This window comes from Gopherus evgoodei, chromosome 8 (assembly GCF_007399415.2).
Source record: "Gopherus evgoodei ecotype Sinaloan lineage chromosome 8, rGopEvg1_v1.p, whole genome shotgun sequence".
Taxonomy (NCBI): domain Eukaryota; kingdom Metazoa; phylum Chordata; order Testudines; family Testudinidae; genus Gopherus; species Gopherus evgoodei.
Window position 1 is genome coordinate 49,366,603 of NC_044329.1, and position 19,524 is coordinate 49,386,126.

General features: G+C 46.5%; 1 protein-coding gene across 1 annotated transcript in view; it reads left to right on the top strand.

The window, feature by feature from the left end:
* The first annotated feature begins 826 nt into the window (after positions 1–826).
* The window catches only part of LMX1A (LIM homeobox transcription factor 1 alpha), a 143,191-nt gene continuing 124,493 nt past the window's right edge, over positions 827–19,524 (top strand). Inside the window, exons 1-3 of the mRNA XM_030573963.1 lie at positions 827–1,289; positions 1,667–1,772; positions 3,937–4,123. Coding sequence (XP_030429823.1) covers positions 1,697–1,772; positions 3,937–4,123 — 263 coding nt within the window. The 5' untranslated portion in view covers positions 827–1,289; positions 1,667–1,696. The remainder of the gene's footprint in view (positions 1,290–1,666; positions 1,773–3,936; positions 4,124–19,524) is intronic.

Consider the following 19,524-nt stretch of genomic DNA (forward strand, 5'->3'; position numbering starts at 1 on the left):
CAGAGTGTATTTCCAATTAAGACGGTGTTCCTAACCTGTCAAGATGCAAGCTGATTTTACTGTTTCATTGTCTGACATAAAATTGTATGTTTTCCCAAGAACTAATTATTTTATTGTATTAAATAATTACAGTATATTTTCAAGATATTAGACCTTACATGTTTTGGATACAGCTGCCCTTAAAATGAATGGGAGATTTACTTAGTTCCAGATCAGGCAAAAACTGAATTCAGACGTTAAAATTTGGCTCCGCTTTGCTGTCCTGAGTCTGAAATATGTTGCCTAAGTACTTTTTCCTGGGTGCTTTTCCTATCGATGATTATCAGGCACTGTTTGTACAGCTGAAGTAGGCATACAAAATGCTACACACGTCTAGTTAAGTTTTTTTTTTAAAGTAAGATACAAGGTATTAGTTGAAGAATAAAGCGCGATCTCCAAATTAAAGGGTGAAATTCCGGCCCCACTGAAGTTAATGGGAGTTTGCCATGGATTTCAAGGGAGCTCGGGTTTCCGCCAAAGATTGTATCCTAGTGCATGCACTGGGATGCTAAGATTGCACATTCGATCTTAACGTGAGCATTTCCCGGCTGTGAGTGGTTAGATGTACCACCCTAATATTGCATGGGTGTAGGGTTCCCCCCCCATTATTAAATATGCATGCGGCGTGGGTGCTTTACACGCCTTTACTGCACGCTGTGTCCTCGCTCTTCATTTCAGAGCTGTGTTTGCAGAGACAGGGAGCAGCGCAGGCTGGTATGGAGAGAGAGAGGGTGCGGTGAGGCAGGAGAGTTGCAGATGGGGAGGAAACTTAGAGATGAGACTGGGAGGTACCAGAGTCAGGAACTGAAACCAGCGCCCGCAGCAGGGAAACAGCCGAGCCCCGAGCTCGCTTTCCCCCGGGTTAGCGCAGCGTAGGGCCCGAGGAGAACTGCTAGGGGAAGCCGCCTACCCGAGAGAGAAGCGGACATATGCCAGCAACTCCGGGCAACCGCCTCCCGCTCACCTGCAGCTCCCCACCCCGAGGAGCAAACGCAGCTGGCCCGGCCGCGTCCGCTTTGCAAAAGCGCAACCTCCGGGGAGAGCGGCCCGAATCGGTCTCGGGGCAGGAGGGCTCTGCCGGCCCCTGGGAGCGAGGAGGAGGAGGTCAAAGCGCTGCCGAAGAGCAGCCGAAGCTGCAGCGGGGGCTGCCGGCCCAGGGGAGGAACCGGCCTTTGCTCCAGGGCTCCCCAGGCGCGTCTGTCCGCAGGAACCAGGGATTCCCCCTTTGCAGCTGCCCCCCCGCCGGGCAGGTAAGCTAGCTCTGCGGGGGGCGGGGCTGGGCGCAAAGAGAGGGGCTTTGAGGGGCTCCCCAGCAACTTTCTAACTGCCCGGGGTCCCTCTCGGAGCGTTGGTAGATGGATCCGCGCCTCGCCTGCAAAGGGGGGATGGAGCTGAAGCGGGGTCCGCTGTGAGGGGGCCAGCTGGAAAGATGCAGCCCCGGATCCCCGGAGGTGGAGGCCAGGGGAGTTCTTGCAACGAGCCAACCGACCCAGGACAAAATCTGATTCAGTAGTGACCCCACACACACACACCCCGCCCTTCCCCTCTCCCCCCAGCCTTGCCCAGTTCGGCCCCAGCCCAGCTCTGGGGTGAGTCTAAGCGCCGCGTGTCCATTGCTGTTTTGCAGCCGGGCTGACTCCCCTCCAGGTCCCTCACCATGTTAGACGGGTTGAAAATGGAAGAGAATTTGCAGAACGCGCTGGAGACCTCGGCCCCGTTCTCCTCCTTGCTGGGTAAGTTGCAAGAAACTTCCCATGCTGATCTCGCCCCAGGGTGGAGGGGGTCGGGGGAGGGGGACCCCTCATCCCACCCGTTGGACAGAGAAAAGAAAAGGCTGCTGCATCTTCTGAGGGCGTGAGGCGCTGCGCAGCTCCTCTCTCCTTGCTGCCCTGGTGAGAGACCAGGGGTTCGGCTCGGTTTCGATCGCTCTCTGGGGCAATGGTTGATTTCAAGCCCCTGGTGAAATCTGACGCCTCTCCAGCGCCGCTGATCGAGCTTCCCCCTGAAATCACTGTCCAACCTAAAGCTGCGGTTAAATAGGACCTTTTCTTCCCTGCCCTTTCCGCACTCCACTACCGAATGCATGTGTGAACCTGCCGCTCACGTTTTCAGAGCGAGAAGGCAAGAAATCGGATTTAGCCAAAGCCTCAGCGAAAGTTTGCACGATTTCACTCCGGTGAGCACGCGCCCTGGCTCCAGTGACCAAGAATAAACAGCCCAGTTAGGTATATACATTACCCCCTCCCCACCCCAGCTTAGAACTAATTTCCCACCTGTACGAAAGTTACAAATAAAATCAAGTGTAGAAGAACCAGGGATCGAAATCCGCAGCCTCTGTGCGTGGAATAGGCGGGGGATTCTGCTTTTTTCTTCACCCGGGATTGTCTTTTTGTTTTTGTTAAACAGGCCTTGAAAAATCAAAATAAAAACTATTTGAAAATTGCCTTCGAGAATTTCGGGCTAGGATTCAGGAAAACGGGCGATTTTTCAATGAATCATTTGTTTTTTAATTGTCTTCCCCGCTCTTAAAAGAAATGAAAAATATCCACCTAATTTACGATTTTAGGGTTATAAAATGAATGGATTTTAAAAAAAAAACACGAACCGCTTAGATGTCTCCCTCTTTGTTGCTTTGATTAGTAATAATAATACACATAATCATTACCGTGTTGGAAATCACAGATTGGTGCAGATAGCATTGTGGAATTTATACCGATGGAATGTGTACAAATTTACCGTCTCAGATACCATTCCTGTTATTCTATAGCGCGTTTCTTTATATTAGCTGCACTTATTTTTGTTTCTAACTATAGGTCTATAACACAAATATAGTGTGTATGTATATATAAAACATACCTATATACTCACATATATACTGTGCACATATACGATAATATATACACTACATATTTGTGGAATCTAAATCTATCTAGATTCATTTAAGAGGAAAATACCCATATTTTGAAGACTTTGTTTAATCCTTGTAAGAAATACCTAATTCCAGAATAGATGACTCAAAACTAAATTCGTGTGCAAGTACCACAGTTCAACTGTTTGATAAAAATCTTAAAATTCAGACTAGTGAAATTTCTCCTTCTAATTAGCTGACGTGTTTTCTTTTTCGTCTTCATTTCACTTCTCTATTACCATGAGGCACAAAATTTCCCCTTTGATGATATCTGCTCCTGGTTTTTGTTGATCTATAAATTCTCTCCGTATCTCGTGAGTCAAACGGGTTCCCTTAGGAGTATTTCGACCCCAAACATTTCATTCCTTTAATGCCACTTTTCAAAAAATGTGTCATGAGGGGCGGCGCTTTCGTGAGCATAAAAACGAACTTAAATAAGGAAGGTGAATTCTTTGAAAAACTAACCGCTTCCTATCGAGATGTTTATCTCCATAGTGGATTTCCTGCCGATCATCTTTTGCTATCTTTGGGAGGGCAAATATTTTTGTTATTTTCCTACAAATTCGTTTAGGAAAAAAACCCGACAAAATATTCTTGAGACTCGAGTCTGACTCAGTTGCGGAGGGGACGCAGCAGACAGCAGGCAGTGTATTTTCTCGCGTGTGTGTCCCTGCGGAGTGTATATTTCTAAGGCGCTTGTGTGCAAATCCCACGAGTTTGTGTCAGGGCGGCCTGGGAATTCTTGCTCCGGTGAAATAAATTCACTGGATCATTTCTCTGCCCAGAAAACATCCCCTGCCATTGGAACGATCGTCTTGATTTGCCCCGGCCCCCAACTCTTCCGAGAAAGAGGCACAACAAACCCAAGGAGCCTCTGGAAGTGGCTTGTGGCTCATTGGAGACTTGGGGGCGCTGGGGAAGGGAGGCTTGGGGAAGGGGCCTCTGTGCTGCCCATGGTGCCACCCCTCCCCGTGTTTCTTTGGTCGCAGGCAGAGGCGTGAGCCCCAGGTCGGTGTGCGAGGGCTGCCAGAGGGTGATCTCGGACCGGTTTCTGCTGCGGCTCAATGACAGCCTGTGGCACGAGCAGTGCGTGCAGTGCGCCTCTTGCAAGGAGCCTCTGGAGACCACCTGCTTCTACCGCGACAAGAAGCTCTACTGCAAGCTCGACTATGAGAAGTAAGTTGAGCGCGATCGCCTCCGCCCCGGGCGGCAGGACGGACGGACAGACCAGCCAGCCAGCCCCAGTCCTGTCAGAGCGCGACCTCTGCCCGGAGAGAGGCCTGTGCTGGGGGCTGCAGGTCTGGATCTGCTCCGCTGGGAGAAGCGATCTGAGAACGGAGTTGCGGGGCCGGTGCGTGGCGACCGGGTGCATCGCTTTGCTTTGCCATGCCCGCAGCTGGAGCGCAGCCCGGCCAAACGCGCACTCCCGCAGGCACGTGGCTGCCGACCCAGGCTCTGCCCTGCGCCCTAGACGGCCTAAGGGCTGTGCCCAGCAGCTGGCCAGGGCTGTGCGGGGCTTTTTCCCTCCGTCGCTTCTCACTCGGAAGCGCCCCTCGTGTCTGGCTGCAGCTCTGGGCTCGGGGCACTCCGGGGACGCAGCCGGACCCCCAGCGGGGGTTGTGTGGCGCTCACCACCTTGCTAAAGCTAGAGGCCTGGGGAACAACTACACGTGTTGCAAGGGCTGAAGTGTCCGAAGGGCCCTGTGCACCCGGGAGCCCGTGGAAAGCCAGCGGGATTCAGGTTCCTGAAAGGCCTAAAGTGGCCCCTAGAGCGGATGGGTTCTTCCGTGCACAGGGGCTGTATTTGCAGCACAGAACTCTGCACACCCAGTATGTCTGAGCGGGATATCTGCTGGGTTAGTCCAGGGAGGAAGTGCACACCACTTCCCCAAGCCCCTCTACCTAGCTTTAAAAATAGGGAGTCCTGGTTTCTTTCAGGTGAGCTCAAATGCACACAAAGTATTTATCTAAGGAGCCTACCAGGCCCCCATCACTGCAGTGTCTGAGCACCTCCCAGTCTTCCGTGTGTTCACCCTTACATCCCATTGCACAGATGGGGGAACTGAGGCACCCAGAGATTAATGGCAAAATTCTGGTCCCATTGGGCTCAATGGCAAAACTCCCATTCACTTTGGTGGGGGGTAGGATTTCATTTTAGGTGACTTAGCCAAGCTGCGAGGGGGAACTGAACCCATATCTGCAGAGTCCTAGCCTTAGGACTAGCCCGCAGGGCTGGAAAGGTGGAGAGAGAGGGTACCTTCTTGTTAAGACAGGGAGCGGGGCCTTGCTCCTGAAGTCTTCACCCAGGCAAGACTTCTCTTGACTTCAGCAGGAGTTTGACTTGGGTGAGAACCACAGGATGTGGCCGTTAGTAGGTACTGGGGTGGAATGGGAGTCCCTCTTGTTCTATTTCCCATTCAAATCCTTCTGCTGCGCTAAAGGCAGGGCTGTGGGGCTGTTTGGAGAGCAAGGAGCTTTCTCCCCCAGCATAAGAGAAGGACCCAGGAGTGGCCTTGGAACTGCTACTTTCCCACAGACACAGCACCCCATGGGCCCACCCTCTCTTCCAGAGCGCATCGCACCAGGGACCTCTTGATGCCAGTTTGGAAGAGGGGATACATGGGGGTTTACAGGAATTCCCTGAATTGGGCTTATACATAATAATTCACCAAAGGGCAGCAAGTAAGTTCTCTACTGAGAACCAGTAGCTCACTGGTACCGTAATCATTGTGTGATGTATCTGCAGATAAGAGTTAAGAAGTTTCATATCTATTCTGGAAATTATTCTCTTAAAAGCATTGACACTGAAGGAAGGTCAGCAGGGGTGACATTTTTCTCTCTTTCTCATTCTCTGGGTTGGGCTCCCTGTGACTGCTAGGGAGGGCTTGTGATTCCCTGCACAGCTCTTCCAGGCCTGCTGCTGCCTTTTACTATGGGTGCTACCTACATGGCAGAGCTGGACACTCAGGATGGCCTGCTTCCAAGCTTGTTTAAAGCCAATGGAAAGAATCCTACTGCTTTAAAGGGGTTTTGGATCAGGCCCTTGGCAAACCAGGAAAAGTGGGCCAGATCCTGCGCCGTTGAAGTCAGTAGCAGTTTTGCAGGTTTCTCAGTGTTTAATGCTGGGGCTCATTTTCCCAGGTTCTGCAGCTTGTTTAGTTTGTGTCTTTGCAGGCCTGTGCTGGTGGGAGGCTGGCTGTTCATCCCATCTTAAGCCAGACAGTCCTCTTTTTTCCTATGGTTTTGTCCCCTGTGCCTTATCCCAGATGGCAACACCAAAGAGGACACCACTCCGCTCCAGGAGGTGTGATCGCTGCAGCTCTTCAAAATCTTGTCACCTGGGTGGCAGGGCAGGGTCACATTGGTGAGGGTGGGCCCACGCCCTTCCCAGAAGTACCATAATGTCCAGTATGCTGGAGATACATCAGTGGCCACCCAAGTTTGTGGGTCAGTGGGTTTGTTTAACATGGTACTTCCCAGGAGTTAAAAGTTCAGACTTTTATGCATGAGAGTACTACACATATTGACAAGCCCCATGATATTCATTCAGGAACATTGGAAATGTATCTGATTTATTAGAAAACTGAGTATACTGGCAAAGTTCTTCTCTCACCATGTTAATGAGGAGAGTGTATTCTAGGGCAAATCTTATATTTTGCTAAAGCGGCTTCTGTATCTTCCCTTTAAGGCCTGTGTAGAGGACATGAGTTTAATTACTGCAGCTACAAGTAAAGTTTGAAGCAGAATTTGTGAGAGTGGAAGCTTGGCGTTGTTTTCAAACGCTCAGGAAACAAGGAAAGAACTCTCTCTGAAGCTGAAATGAAAGGAAGAGGTTCAGCTAAAAAAATTAAAAAAGGTTGTGGGTTTTTTGGTCTCATGACTTGGTATGTGTGTGTCGTGTTAATCCATTGGTAAAAATATAGCTGCAAGTTTTAGTACTTTGTGGGATTAAAAGCAATGTAATGTGTCCTCTTAAAAAAAAAATCAAAACGAGCCTTCAGAACATACTTCCTTGCTATTATGGTAGTGAACAGAAAATATAATGAAATGTCACAATATAAACACCTGCCTAAGTTGCCGTATGCTTGGCTTTTGAGGTTGTGCCTTATATATATCTGTTTTCATGGCTTCTGAACGTTTAGCTAGATAAGGGGCCCAATCCTGCTGCCTTTACTCATATGGATCTACCTTATTGAAATAAGACGTCACAGTGTAGTCACTGAGCCAGATTTGCAACTGGGGCACATTGCAATAGTTCTGTTGAAATGCACCGAGCAATGCTGATTTCCACCAAGTGGAGGGGATCTTGCTGACTGGGACTCTTTGCATGAGTAAGAACTATTTGGGAAAATGGTTCCAACCCAGAGATAGATAGATAGATACTCAGAAATGTATACAAATGAAAAGCCAATTTCTTGTGAATATACTCACTTGATCTAATTATTAGATGGTTTTATTTTATTACTAGCCTTTTACTAGAAATAAAAAAACCCAACCCTATGACAGTATAATTATCAATTAAATTAGTTGTCACCTAAGTATTAAGGACTCAGTCTTGCACCATTGAAGTCAGTGGGAGTTTTGCCATTGAATTCTGTGGGAACAGGATAAGACCTTTAAGGAGGTGAAAAATACAGAAGTTAAGGGAATACAGCAAAATGGAGACAGTATGAGTTACAATGGGTATGCAGATTGTTTTCATACAAGATAACCAGATCACTTTAATTAGTGTAACAGCATAGAGAAGGGGGGGGGAACCCCCAAAGATCTCTATACTCTTTCAGTTTCTTTTAGCTGTATTGAGATTCCCACACTTGTATGTTTTTAATAACTATTTTCCAAACATACTTATCCTCCTCTCATTCTGCTTATAGTTTGGTTTTTTCATGTGCCAGATTTAGTGACAATGCCACATAGAGATGCACACAAACAGGCCCACAGTCTTGATATGTATTGTATTGGCATTATTAGCACTAAATTAACATGGAGAGAACAGTTAATATTGGAAACATCTAATTATTCTAAACTGATCTATGATTCTGTAATGGTTAGTGTTATTGTAGGTAATTTATAAGTTAGTTCTGTTGGCTCAATTTCCAAAGGTAAGCCCCTAAATTTTACATCCAAAATCTCACCCAGGGGTACTTAAATAAGAGTTTAGGAATGCAAAATAGTTGTTTATTGGCCTAGACATTCTTCCATACAAATCAATGGCAAAGCTCTCATTGACTTCAGTGCCAGCAGGATTGGGCCCCATGGTGAAATCTTGGTCGGTTGAAGTCAGTGGGAGGTTTGCCATTTAGCTCAGTGGGAGCAGGATTTCACCTATGTGTCTAGATGCTGATTTAAAACAAAATTATACAGATGAGGGATTTGGACAAACTTTATGGTGGCTTTAAAAAACATTTTACTTAAGATAAATAGTTACTATTCCCCAGTATCTGGAGCATTTCTTTCTGCTTACAATGGGATTAAGATTTCATTCATAAAGCGTTTAGAAATGATTATTAGATGTTCTAGTATGTATTTATGGATGGGTATAAGCACATCAGTAGAAAGCATTATGGCTGGTTCAAATAAGAGCAGGTTGGGGATTTTTCAACAAAATATTTTTCACTGAAAAACACCAATTTGTGAAGCAGCCTTGGGTTCAGTGAAACTTCCAACTTGAAAAATGTTTGGTTTAAAATAAAGTTTCCATTGCTTTGAGTCAAGGTGACTTTTCCAGATTATGACTTTTCGGCTCAGTTGAAGATGGGGAAATTTTTTCAAAATGTCCCAAATTTGCACAGGGCAAGAAAACCTTTCCTTCCCAGCCTGAGTTATGAGCAACTGATTTATTGGCTGTATAATAATTGATTAACCATTTCTTAAAACATCTATTAATCATTTATTACCCCTTTATAAAGCTTTCATGAAAGGCACCTTAACATAAAGAGTGAAGGGGAATCCATTAACAATTGCAAATACTGAAGTTGCCTAAATCCAAATGCTCACACAAGTATTAATCCTGCCATTCAGTACACAGCACTAAGCCCTGGGTATCTTGAAAGCAGAATCAGGGGGAATAATGAATGATTGGCATTTAATACAGTAGTGCCTACCGATCAACCAAGATAGGGACCCCATTGTGGTAGGGCTGTAAAAACAGTGCACTAGACAGTTCCTGCCCTGAAAGGGCAGACTGACACAGGCTAGGGGGAAAGAGAACAAGCAGAGGGATGATGGGAAACATTATGTTAGTTCTACGATTTTTATTTGTGGTAGTGTTTAGTTAGGAAGAGTTGAGCTGGGAATGCTCATCTTCCCCAAACTCTCCATGGCAGGGAATTGTGAAGCCATTAGAAGGCTGTGACTACAGCCCTGAGGCAGTGTGGGGAGGAGGAGGAAGTCTCCCTGGCTCACTTCAAAGCCTTCTGCATTAAGCAGGGCTGATGCAGATACCATTTCCTTGGTGCAGAGAGGCTCCTGTGAAGCCACTTTGCCTGTAATATCCACTGCACTGCCCCTAGGCAGGGCCCCAAGTATTGCTCGCCTCATGGTGCAACCAAACAAACCAGTATTTTTTAGATATTCTTACCCCCTCTTCATTTGGCATAGCATCCTCTTACAAATGCCCCAAATCTCTCAGGAATTTGCAGAATTTATTTTAGTGCCAAAGGAAGATATTTATAGTGGGTGGGTGTGTATGTGATCCGAGTCACCTCTTTTTCTGTCCATGAGCAGATCCCAATTTCCTCCAGTTGACCAGGTCATTAGAACTTATTTGTCCACTGATTTCTCCGAATAATGCCAGGTCTGCAGATGATTTGCAAGCCATTCATTGCAAGCATGTGACATTTGAAACTGGTGTCCTTTGGAGTGGACACAGAGGTCAGCTGGCATTGTTTCTATCCCCTGAGTGGATGAGGGTGAATCTTGGAATCAGGTCTGCACAGTGCATACTTGTGATTTTGGAGTCAAAATTCACTTTCTGGGTGAAATTTGCCCATGTGCATAGAGCTAGGCCGAGCAAATTAAGGTTCCATTTATAAACAGCAACTCTGAAGCCTTATTTTGTGAACTAACAAGTCTTAAATGATGCATGGTACTTGTTCTGGCAATCAGGACAGTCCTGATACTTGGGGCTTTTTCTTATATAGGTTCCTATTACCTCCCACTCTCTGTCCCGATTTCTCACACTTGCTATCTGGTCACCCTATGTGGAATGGGCCCTGACTTGGAATCCAGGGCCTGCGTCTGTTGAAGTCCAGGGTGTTTTTGCTTTAATGGGAGCAGAATCTGGCCTCAAGTTTTCATTGTTACTTTCATGTGTTTGTGAATCAAGCCTAGACATTTCTGGGTGCAAGTGAAATTGATCATTACAGAGAGAGCTGGGGTCAGACATTTTAGAAGCAGTGTGGAATATTGGTGTCAGTGTAACCGACTGCTGAGTGTGTACTACCTGTCTTCCTTGTACCCACACCAGAGAAGACAGGAGTCTGTTATAGCCTCCACCCCAGGGGGTTGGCTCTTTAGCTCGACTGTAGCAGCTCAGGTGTCAGGTCTGGATGTCCCTGCTTCAGTCTCCAGTGTGTTATTGCCCAAGATAGCAACCGTGACACTACGATCACCATCCGTTCACGCCAAATCAAACTGTGCGCAGCTCAGTAAATCTCAAGAGATTTTGGAAAACCTTTCCTTGGAAGAAATGACCTTGTTTAAAAAGGGAAGTAGGTCGAGAAAGTGAAGTCTGAATTTCTATATAGCTAACGATTGGCAAAATTATTAAAGGCCTGATCCAAAGTCCATTGGATGAGGCCCTAAATTGGGGAGGGATACAAGTTGCAACTGGGATGCATAGGTGCCATCTTTATGAGTTGCTGAGGGATGCTCGATCTCCTGCTCTACCCCAGGTCCCGTCCCCACTCCATCCCTTACACCAAGCCTCCACCTCTGCTCTGCCCTGTTCTGCTCCCTCCCCCAAGCACACCCCACCCTCGCTTCTCCTCCCCACCCCAGCGCCTCTTGGATGCTGCTAAACAGCTGATCCATGGTGGGTGGCAGGTGCTGGGAGGGAGTGGGGGGAGCTGATCTGTGGGGCTGCCGGTGGATACTGAGCTCCCACTATTTTTTTTTCCATGGGTGCTCCAGCCCTGGAGCACCCATGGGGTTGGTGCCTACGCTGGGAAGTTTTTCGGTATTAAAAATGGAGATGATAAACATTCTGGATTTCATCATTGCTGTGGAGTTTGGGTTGGTATTTTTATTTATTTTTGGGATACAAACACATTACTCACAGATCAAAACTACATCTGTAGTTGCTCATATAAGACTGCACTTGTGAAGCCAGTAACAGCCGTTTGCTTTGGCTTTTAGTTTTTTTTTTTTTTGGCACCACTGCTGGTAAAATGAAACAGAGGGGAAAAAAATAACACTCAGACAAATAAAAACCATACATTGACAAGCATGTTCGTTTCTTGTGGCTCAGGGGCTGAAAATCAGAGCCCTTGAAAGTTTAATATATATCTAGGCCCAGCCCAGAATTAAACAATAACTGAAAACATTTCTTTTTCAGAATCTGCCCTTTCCCCCAAAATTTAATGAGCTGGGACATTGTTTGAGACCCTCCCTTTTTAAATGTAAACAGACTTTTCAAGGTAAAAACATGAACATGATTTTATGTGGCAACATTAAAACAGCACACAATGGTACTTATAGTATGAGAACATGACTGAGGAGAAAGAATAGGCAACCAAACAAGTGGGGGACAGATTTTCCATTGACTTTCAGTGGGATTTGTGCTCCTAAATCCCTTAGTGAAATATTATATTCTCAATGAAAGGAAATGTTTCTTCTATTCGACATTGGTGAGGCCTCATCTGGATTACTGTGTCCAGTTTTGGGCCCCACGCTACAAGAAGGATGTGGAAAAATTGGAAAGAGTCCAGCGGAGGGCAACAAAAATGATTAGGGGGCTGGAGCACATGACTTATGAGGAGAGGCTGAGGGAACTGGGATTGTTTAGTCGGCAGAAGAGAAGAATGAAGGGGGATTTGATAGCTGCTTTCAACTACCTGAAAGGGGATTCCAAAAAGGATGGATCTAGACCGTTCTCAGTGATACCTGATGACAGAACAAGGACTAATGGTCTCAAGTTGCAGTGAGGGAGGTTTAGGATGGATATTAGGAAAAACTTTTTCACTTAGAGGGTGATGAAGCACTGGAATGGGTTACCTAGGGAGGTGGTGGAATCTCCTTCCTTAGAGGTTTTTAAGGTCAGGATTGACAAAGCCCTGGCTGGTATGATTTAGTTGGGAATTGGTCCTGCTTTGAGCAGGGGGTTGGACTAGATGACCTCCTGAGGCTTCTTCCAACCCTGATATTCTATGATTCTTATTTAGTCTCTGGCTAGCTTAAGTGTTTGTTTTTTCTTCACCTGCAAGGAACGGAAGCTCTAGGGAGAAAAAAGCCACCAGCTCCTGATGTTTCTCCATGATATCACTCTGCTTTGCATTTTAATACTAGTGTAAAGCAGAGCTGGGAGTGCCAAGTTGCCTCCTCCAAAAGGACAGTGTGACGTGCATGCTGCTCCGACACACCACAGCTTATGAAAGGGGACTGTTCTTCCCAAAGCACAATCCCTCCTGCAGCTCCTCATGGACCACCGCAGGCCAATGGCTTAATTCAACAAACTGGGCCTTATCCTTCTTGGGCTTCCTTTTCTGCATCTGTGTAATTGGGTTAATAATCCTGCCCCTCTTCGTAGGGGTTCTGTTAAGAATAATGTGCCGGATTCTCTGGTTCAATGATTCACACCAGCTTGGGAGCTGGCCTAAAGTTTATAAAGCTCTAAGCATTATTACTGTTGTCATTTTTTCTGAGTACTAAGTAAATGGAAGATATTTCTCCAAAGGAACTCTATTCAGAACCTGTTGCAGGGTACATTGTTGGGTTGCCACCTCTCATAGTGTAATCTCAAGTATCCCAATGTTACGTGTTTTATTTGAAGCGGCAACTCCTGGAGTCATGTGATTGTGCGAGCATCTCAGCTTTTTTTTTATTTTTTTTAAAGTAAGTTTATAGCCTCTTGGTTGCAGAGAAAAGCTCAAAACAGTGACATGAGTGGTCCTTAAGGCGCAGAAGCCGGAAGACAAATAAGAACCTCAATATATTTGGCTTAAAAATCCTGGGATTTAAAAAAAACAAACAACTCGTGATGTCAGGGGATCTGACTTGTGATTTTTGAACGCTAGGGGTTGGCAATACATAGTGAGAGATTTAAGAAGCTCAATCTATCTAGTTTATCCAAAAGAAGCTTAAGAGGTGACTTGATTGTGGTCTGAAGGTCCCTATAGCAGGAGAGATTTCTGGAAGTAGATGGTTCTTTAATTTAGAAAAAAAAAAACATAACAAGATCCAGTGTCTGGAAGCTGAAGCTAGACAAATTCAGGCTAAAAATAAGGTGTACTTTTTTAACAGTGAGGGTATTTGACCATGGAACAATCTACCTAAGGGTGTGGTGGATACTCCATCACTTGAAATCTTCAAATCAAGAAGAGCTATCCTTCTGAAATACATACTGTAACTCAAACAGAAGTTATGGGCTTGATGCAGAAATAACTGGGTGAGGTTTTAGACCTGGTTTATACAGGAGGTCAGACTAGATGATCACAATGATCCCTTCTGGCCTTAATGTCTACGATGCTCTGAATAAATTAAATGAGAATCTGAGGCGGCTATTGCAGCGGATGAGAGGGGAAGTGGTTTAAACCATCCTCACTACTTATCTCATTTGTTACATTACAGAGAAGCAGACTTGCTGTGTATAATCAACAAACCTAATTGCACAATTAGCTGCAAATCACATAACTGCTCCCTCAGCCTACAACCTTTAGGAAAGGGATTCCACTAATACCTTCCAAAAATGTAATTATCAAGCACTGTAACACTAGTATTAAACAATTAGTTCACAATGATATTTCTTGTCGGGAACTTTATTTTAGCATAAAGGGAAAGGAGAATTCGGAGCCTTAGCATGAGCTAATGATACACTTCAGGTTTTTTAAGGATGAAATCCTGATGCCATTGAAATCAAGCGTGGGGGTAGGGGGTGCCATTGACGTCAGTGGAACCAGGATTTCACCTTAGCATTTTGTCAGGTGGTTCTGTTGTTCACATTCTGATGTTTAGGGTGGGCATGTGCTGAAAGCCTGGAGTGAGTCTGAGATCCAAGTTCACAGTTTAGAGATTTCTTTATAATGGGCCCAGCTTGATCACTCTGGACCTATTTCAGTCACACAAGTTATGGCTTTGATGCAGAAATTACTCAGGTATGCTCTTTGGTTTGTATCTGGCCGGTCATGTGAAATGATCATAGTGGTCATGGGAATCCATAAGCAAAATAAGACCTGGGTTTCTACCCTCCAAAATTAGGAGTGTTTTGGTCCAGGATTCTGATTCTGCTCATTATAGATATTCTCCATTGCCCCGCAGCTGTGCAGAATGAGTGCACAATGGATTCAGGGATGCAATTGGTGTTTTCCTAAGGAGGGGTCCCAGACATCTCCCTCCCCTGTTCTGCATCCGGCCCCAAGTTGTCCCTATGTACTCAGCCCTGAGCTCTCCCCCTGTTGCTCTCCCATACTAGGCCTGAGCTCTCCACACTGCCTCTGCACCCAGCCACATGCTTTCCTCCATGCACCCCAGTCTATACTCCTCCTCTCCTTTTGCCCCACACTGTCCTCCATGCGACCCAATCTGCACCCACTCTTCTCCTTCTGCCCCACACCGAGCTCTGAGTTCTTCCCCTGCACCCAGTCCTGTGGTCTCCCTGCCCCAAGCTCATACCCAATGAGGCAGTCAGGCTAACGAGCACCATCCCCACCAGGGGTCAGGCAGTTCTGGGAGCGCTAGACCCCCTCCTTCTGTGTCCCTGCTTCCCCAGGCAGCACCAAAAGCCTGGGTCCAGTTCTCCACCCTTCTGCGGCCTGGGGGTTCCAGACACCCCCTGCTTCACTTATCACTGGGGGTGGGGAGCTAGTACCCACGGGCACTGGAAGGATTACAAAAGTGTGGGAGGAGGCAAGCCGGTGTGTGGAGTCGCAATGCCACTCAATTTTCCATCTGTGGTCAGGGGCCAACGGGTATGTGGTCTGGGCCCCTTTTCCCCTCCTCCAGTTATGCCCTCCAACTAATGTATTTTGTCTAGCACCCAAAGCCTCTTGCATGGGGCAAAGGGGAGCATGTAGAAATTTCTGTTTGAACCATCTGCTTGGTTGTTAAAAGAGGGGACGATTTCTGAGAAAGCAGAGTTTCACCTCCATTTGTAGGGCAGGGTAAGGGTTTATCTGACTGGAGTTCAATTATCCTGCCTCCTGGAATAAAATCTTGCTGATTGTTTTCAGCAGAACCCGGGGTCACACTACACCAGCTCACAGTCATTTCTTTCAGTGTGAATATTTAACAGTGAAACAAACCAGCTAAATGTCTTTTAAATACTGGGCTGTTAAAAAAAATGACACACATGCGTTGCCATTATTCTTAAGGAGAGGTTATTAAATTAATGACTGCTAATTACATGAGGGTTTCATGCTGTTTTAGTTTATGGGGAGCATACTCTGGCAACTGTATGTCCGTGGGGTCTTTTCCACACGAATGGGAGTGAATAAAATGGGAAGTTGGATGCTAATCATGGATTATTAGGGTTGGAAGGGACCTCAGGAGATAATCTAGTCTAACCCCTTGCTCAAAACAGGACAAATCCCCAAATGGCCTCCTCAAGGATTGAACTCACAGCCCTGGATTTAGTAGGTTAGTGCTCAAACCACTGAGCTATCAGAGGCCTAGAGTCTTAAAGTTATTTAGGTCCTTCAGTTGTGGAAATTAAGTGCCTAAATACCTTTGAGGATCTGAGCCCAAGCTCCCTGAGGCATTAGACATCAGTGCAATGCAATTCTGAGTCCCACCCTGGAGAAAGCTGGCGGGGGGTGGGGGAGATATGCTACTGTGGGTCAACACTACGAGGGGTGACTCTATCTTGGAGTCCCTTGGCATGTGCACCTGTGGCTGCACCCCTTTATTGGGTTCATGTAGCCCCCCAAAGGTAATGTGACTCGGGGTGACCTTTGATGCCAGTTATTTCGTTGGCTAGCTTGCATGCCTATAGATAATTTGCATGTGATCCTAGCCATTCCTTTGTAAAGCCCCATGTGGATGTAGCGCTGGCCAGAGGCATGGGGCTGAGGTTGGATTTCACTCATGAGGTCCCACCCAGTGGTGGGAGCTAGTGTGAGGGAGCTGGCCCTTGTCCCTTTCTCCCCTCAGAAGAGGAGTGCCCAATGGGGAGCCAAAGGAGGCTTGTGAGGGGTGGCCAGGGCCCACAGAGGGTATGCGGCTACTGGGCAGGAGGGAACTGGGGTGCTGCCATAGGTTGGCACGAGCCCCATAAACTCACCTTCCCTCTATCTGCCCCTGTTCACCCTTTCCCACCAGTTGCTCCTGTCACCCCTTCCCTGTGTCCCCCACTTTCTCCTGCATTGATTTCTGTCCCCCATTTTCCAGCCTCACTAATCGCTCCTCATTCCATCCCCTTTCCTCCTAACGGCTGGCATCCCCCCTTATTTCCCCTATCTCTTTATTCACCCACCCCAGCCCCCGATCCTCCCTCTCCATTCAGTGTACTCCCACTGTGCCCCAGGCCTGCCCTGGCCAGCATCACAGTTCCGACTGCTCCTTATGCCCTTCTGAAGCATTGTGTGTCTCTGGGGTGGATGGGCCTGGAATGTTCCCTGCATCTCCTGAGCTCAGAGACTGCAGTTCTGCCAGGTTCTTAGGCAGCGGGAGGTCCAGTGCACCCTTTCCAAGTGTAGTGTCAGGCAGAATTTGGCCCTGAATAAGGAAGAATACAAAAGGGAGGCCAGGTAATTCTATACTCTGCTGGTCTGTCTCAACTGCCTTTCTTGTTTGCATTACGGGGCAAATTCAGCTCTCAGAGTGAATCCAGATCCAGATTGTCACCTGTGTAGCTAAGAGCTGAATCTGGTCCTGAGCCTGCTAAGGGAGCATTGATGGATACGGCAGTTGTTGTACCAGTTGAGGTACTGGGAATGGTACCTCTAAGTGGTTTAGCTTTGCAGACAGGAATTCTAGGGGAGGGCCATGGCGGAAACCTGTGTTCTGTTATGCAGGGGTAGCTGGAATTGGGACATGCCAGATCAAAAGGGTCTCTCTCAAGTGTGTTGGGCCTGGCGTGATTGCTGAACCCCACACCAGCCAGCCATTGTGTTGGGACAGGCCAGAGTTTGATGTGGCTGCTGTCGGGGCTCCTCTTATTAGTCGACCGTAATGTGATGACAACTAAAAATACAAGGAATGCTGCTTGCCATTCCTAGCCTGTAACTCGAACCACGTGAAATGGCTCCTCTCATCCAGAGTTCTTCTTTAAGTAGCCTATTTTAGAAAGGGAGCAAATAATAGACTTGGATTGTTGCCCCTTCACTCCACCCTTAATTAGATTTGTGCCTGACAATTATAATTTCATATAAAGGACGGGGAGTGATGGATACTTGGCAGCCTTAGCCCTGGGCATCCTTGCCTGCAAATAAGACAGATAAATACATCACCTGTCCTTCATTGCCTGGGACATACCTCATCTTGGATCCTTCTTCCTCCAGTCCTCAGAGTCCTGCTTTCACCTCCTTTTTATCACTGTAGAATTATGGACATGCAATAGGCTGAATTGTGAAACTAAGCTGACAGGGATTGTTATCGGTGCTGGTAAAGTGAGTCCAACATTGATTTAAGCTTCTTGTGCTACTAGCTTTCAACTGGCTCTTATTCTGGGACTGTTTTTTAAATTGTTGTACCCCAACAATTCACCCCCTTGTCTACCGGTGGGCAGGTTTGGGACAGGTTAGAGCTGGTTCAGAAAAATCAAATGGTGACAATATTTTTTTCATTGACATTTCAGTGAAGAAACTAAATGGAAACCAAAATTGTAGGGAAAGTTTTAATGAAAATTTCAATTTTCAATCGGCTGTAATGATAGCATTTATCTGTGATATTGACTATCTATCATCTATCTTCTAGCTAATCTGCTCTTCACCTTCTTTCAGGTTCTACTGAGATATGTGAATTTTTTAAATAGCATTTTTAACATAACATCAAGCTTTCAGTTGTGATATGAAATCTTTATCAAAATTATGAGCTTTGCAGCATGTTCTAAAAGTAGCCAGACTCCAGATTACTCTGATCTCCTCTGGTAGCTCCCTCTACAGCCAGACCCTTTCAACTGATCAACGCTTTATTTTTGGCTCTCCTATACACTCCCTGGGCTTTGTAAGCGGCATTATCTCAGAGGAGCTCAGCTGTCATGTTAGGTCATAGATGGAGGTGTAGTTGCTGATGCAGAGATGTCCTGACCCCACTGGTGGCCATGGGAAGTGTGATCAAGTCCTTGAATTGGACCAAGAGACAGAGGAGTAATCAGAACACAGGGATGATGTACTTATGGCCGCTTATCCTGACCCAGAGGAAGCCTCCACCTTGCTTCCAAGTTCACCTTCAGACACAGTGGATTACAGTAAACCAGTAAGGAGGTGATGAATGTGGCCAGAGTTTCATCCAAGAGGAAGGAGTGAAGTCTCTTATACAATGAAGACAGAAGATGGCATTTCTTGATGCTGTTGCTACCTGGTCATTCCAGGGTGATGAGTCCAGAAGGACCCCAAGCCTTCACAGAATCATAGTAATGTAGGGTTGGAAGGGTCATCTAGTTCAATCCCCTGTGCTGAGGCAGTGGCATAGCACTGTGGTGAAATGGGGCTGATGTCTTTGTTGGGAGTGAGTGTCAGTGTCCTGGCTAATGCTACAAGGCATCTTCCCCTTCTGGCCAGTATCACTTGTGAAGTCTGAGACAGCTTCACTGTTCTGGGCATTGGGCCATCTGTGCGGTGTCAGTGGCCATGTAGGCAGAAGATATCACCCAATCGGAGCAGAGTCCACTGGTCTTCCAGCCTCTGCAAGTGATCTCATATAGATATTGAAGAGGAGGAGAGAGACAGGTTAGATCCCTCTGGGGCTCCACAGTTGAGGGCTTCTGAGAAAGGAAACAAAGCCAAAGATCAGAGGGGTAGCCATGTTAGTCTGGATCTGTAAAAGCAGCAAAGAATCCTGTGGCACCTTATAGACTAACAGACGTTTTGGAGCATGAGCTTTCGTGGGTGAATACCCACTTGGGCATGCATCTGAAGAAGTGGGTATTCACCCACGAAAGCTCAGGATTCTTTGCTGCTTTTACAAAGCCAAATAGAAGAGGAACAGAAATTACCAGGAAAGATGCAACGTCATTGCTGTGTCATGAGAAGAATGCTGCGTATTTTTCTCTTGAAAAACCTCCTTGAAATTTCCCGCACTCCCTTATTCTGTGACAATGATATTGCTTCTGGATGCAGAGTTACACAGGTTTATCTAGGGAGACTGTTGACATACCGGCTCTTTTTGTTCACTACCGACCAGATTTTGCCACCCTTACTCACATTGACTATCACCTTATTCTCCAAGTAATTCCATGGCAACTAGTATGGTTTCTAGCAGAG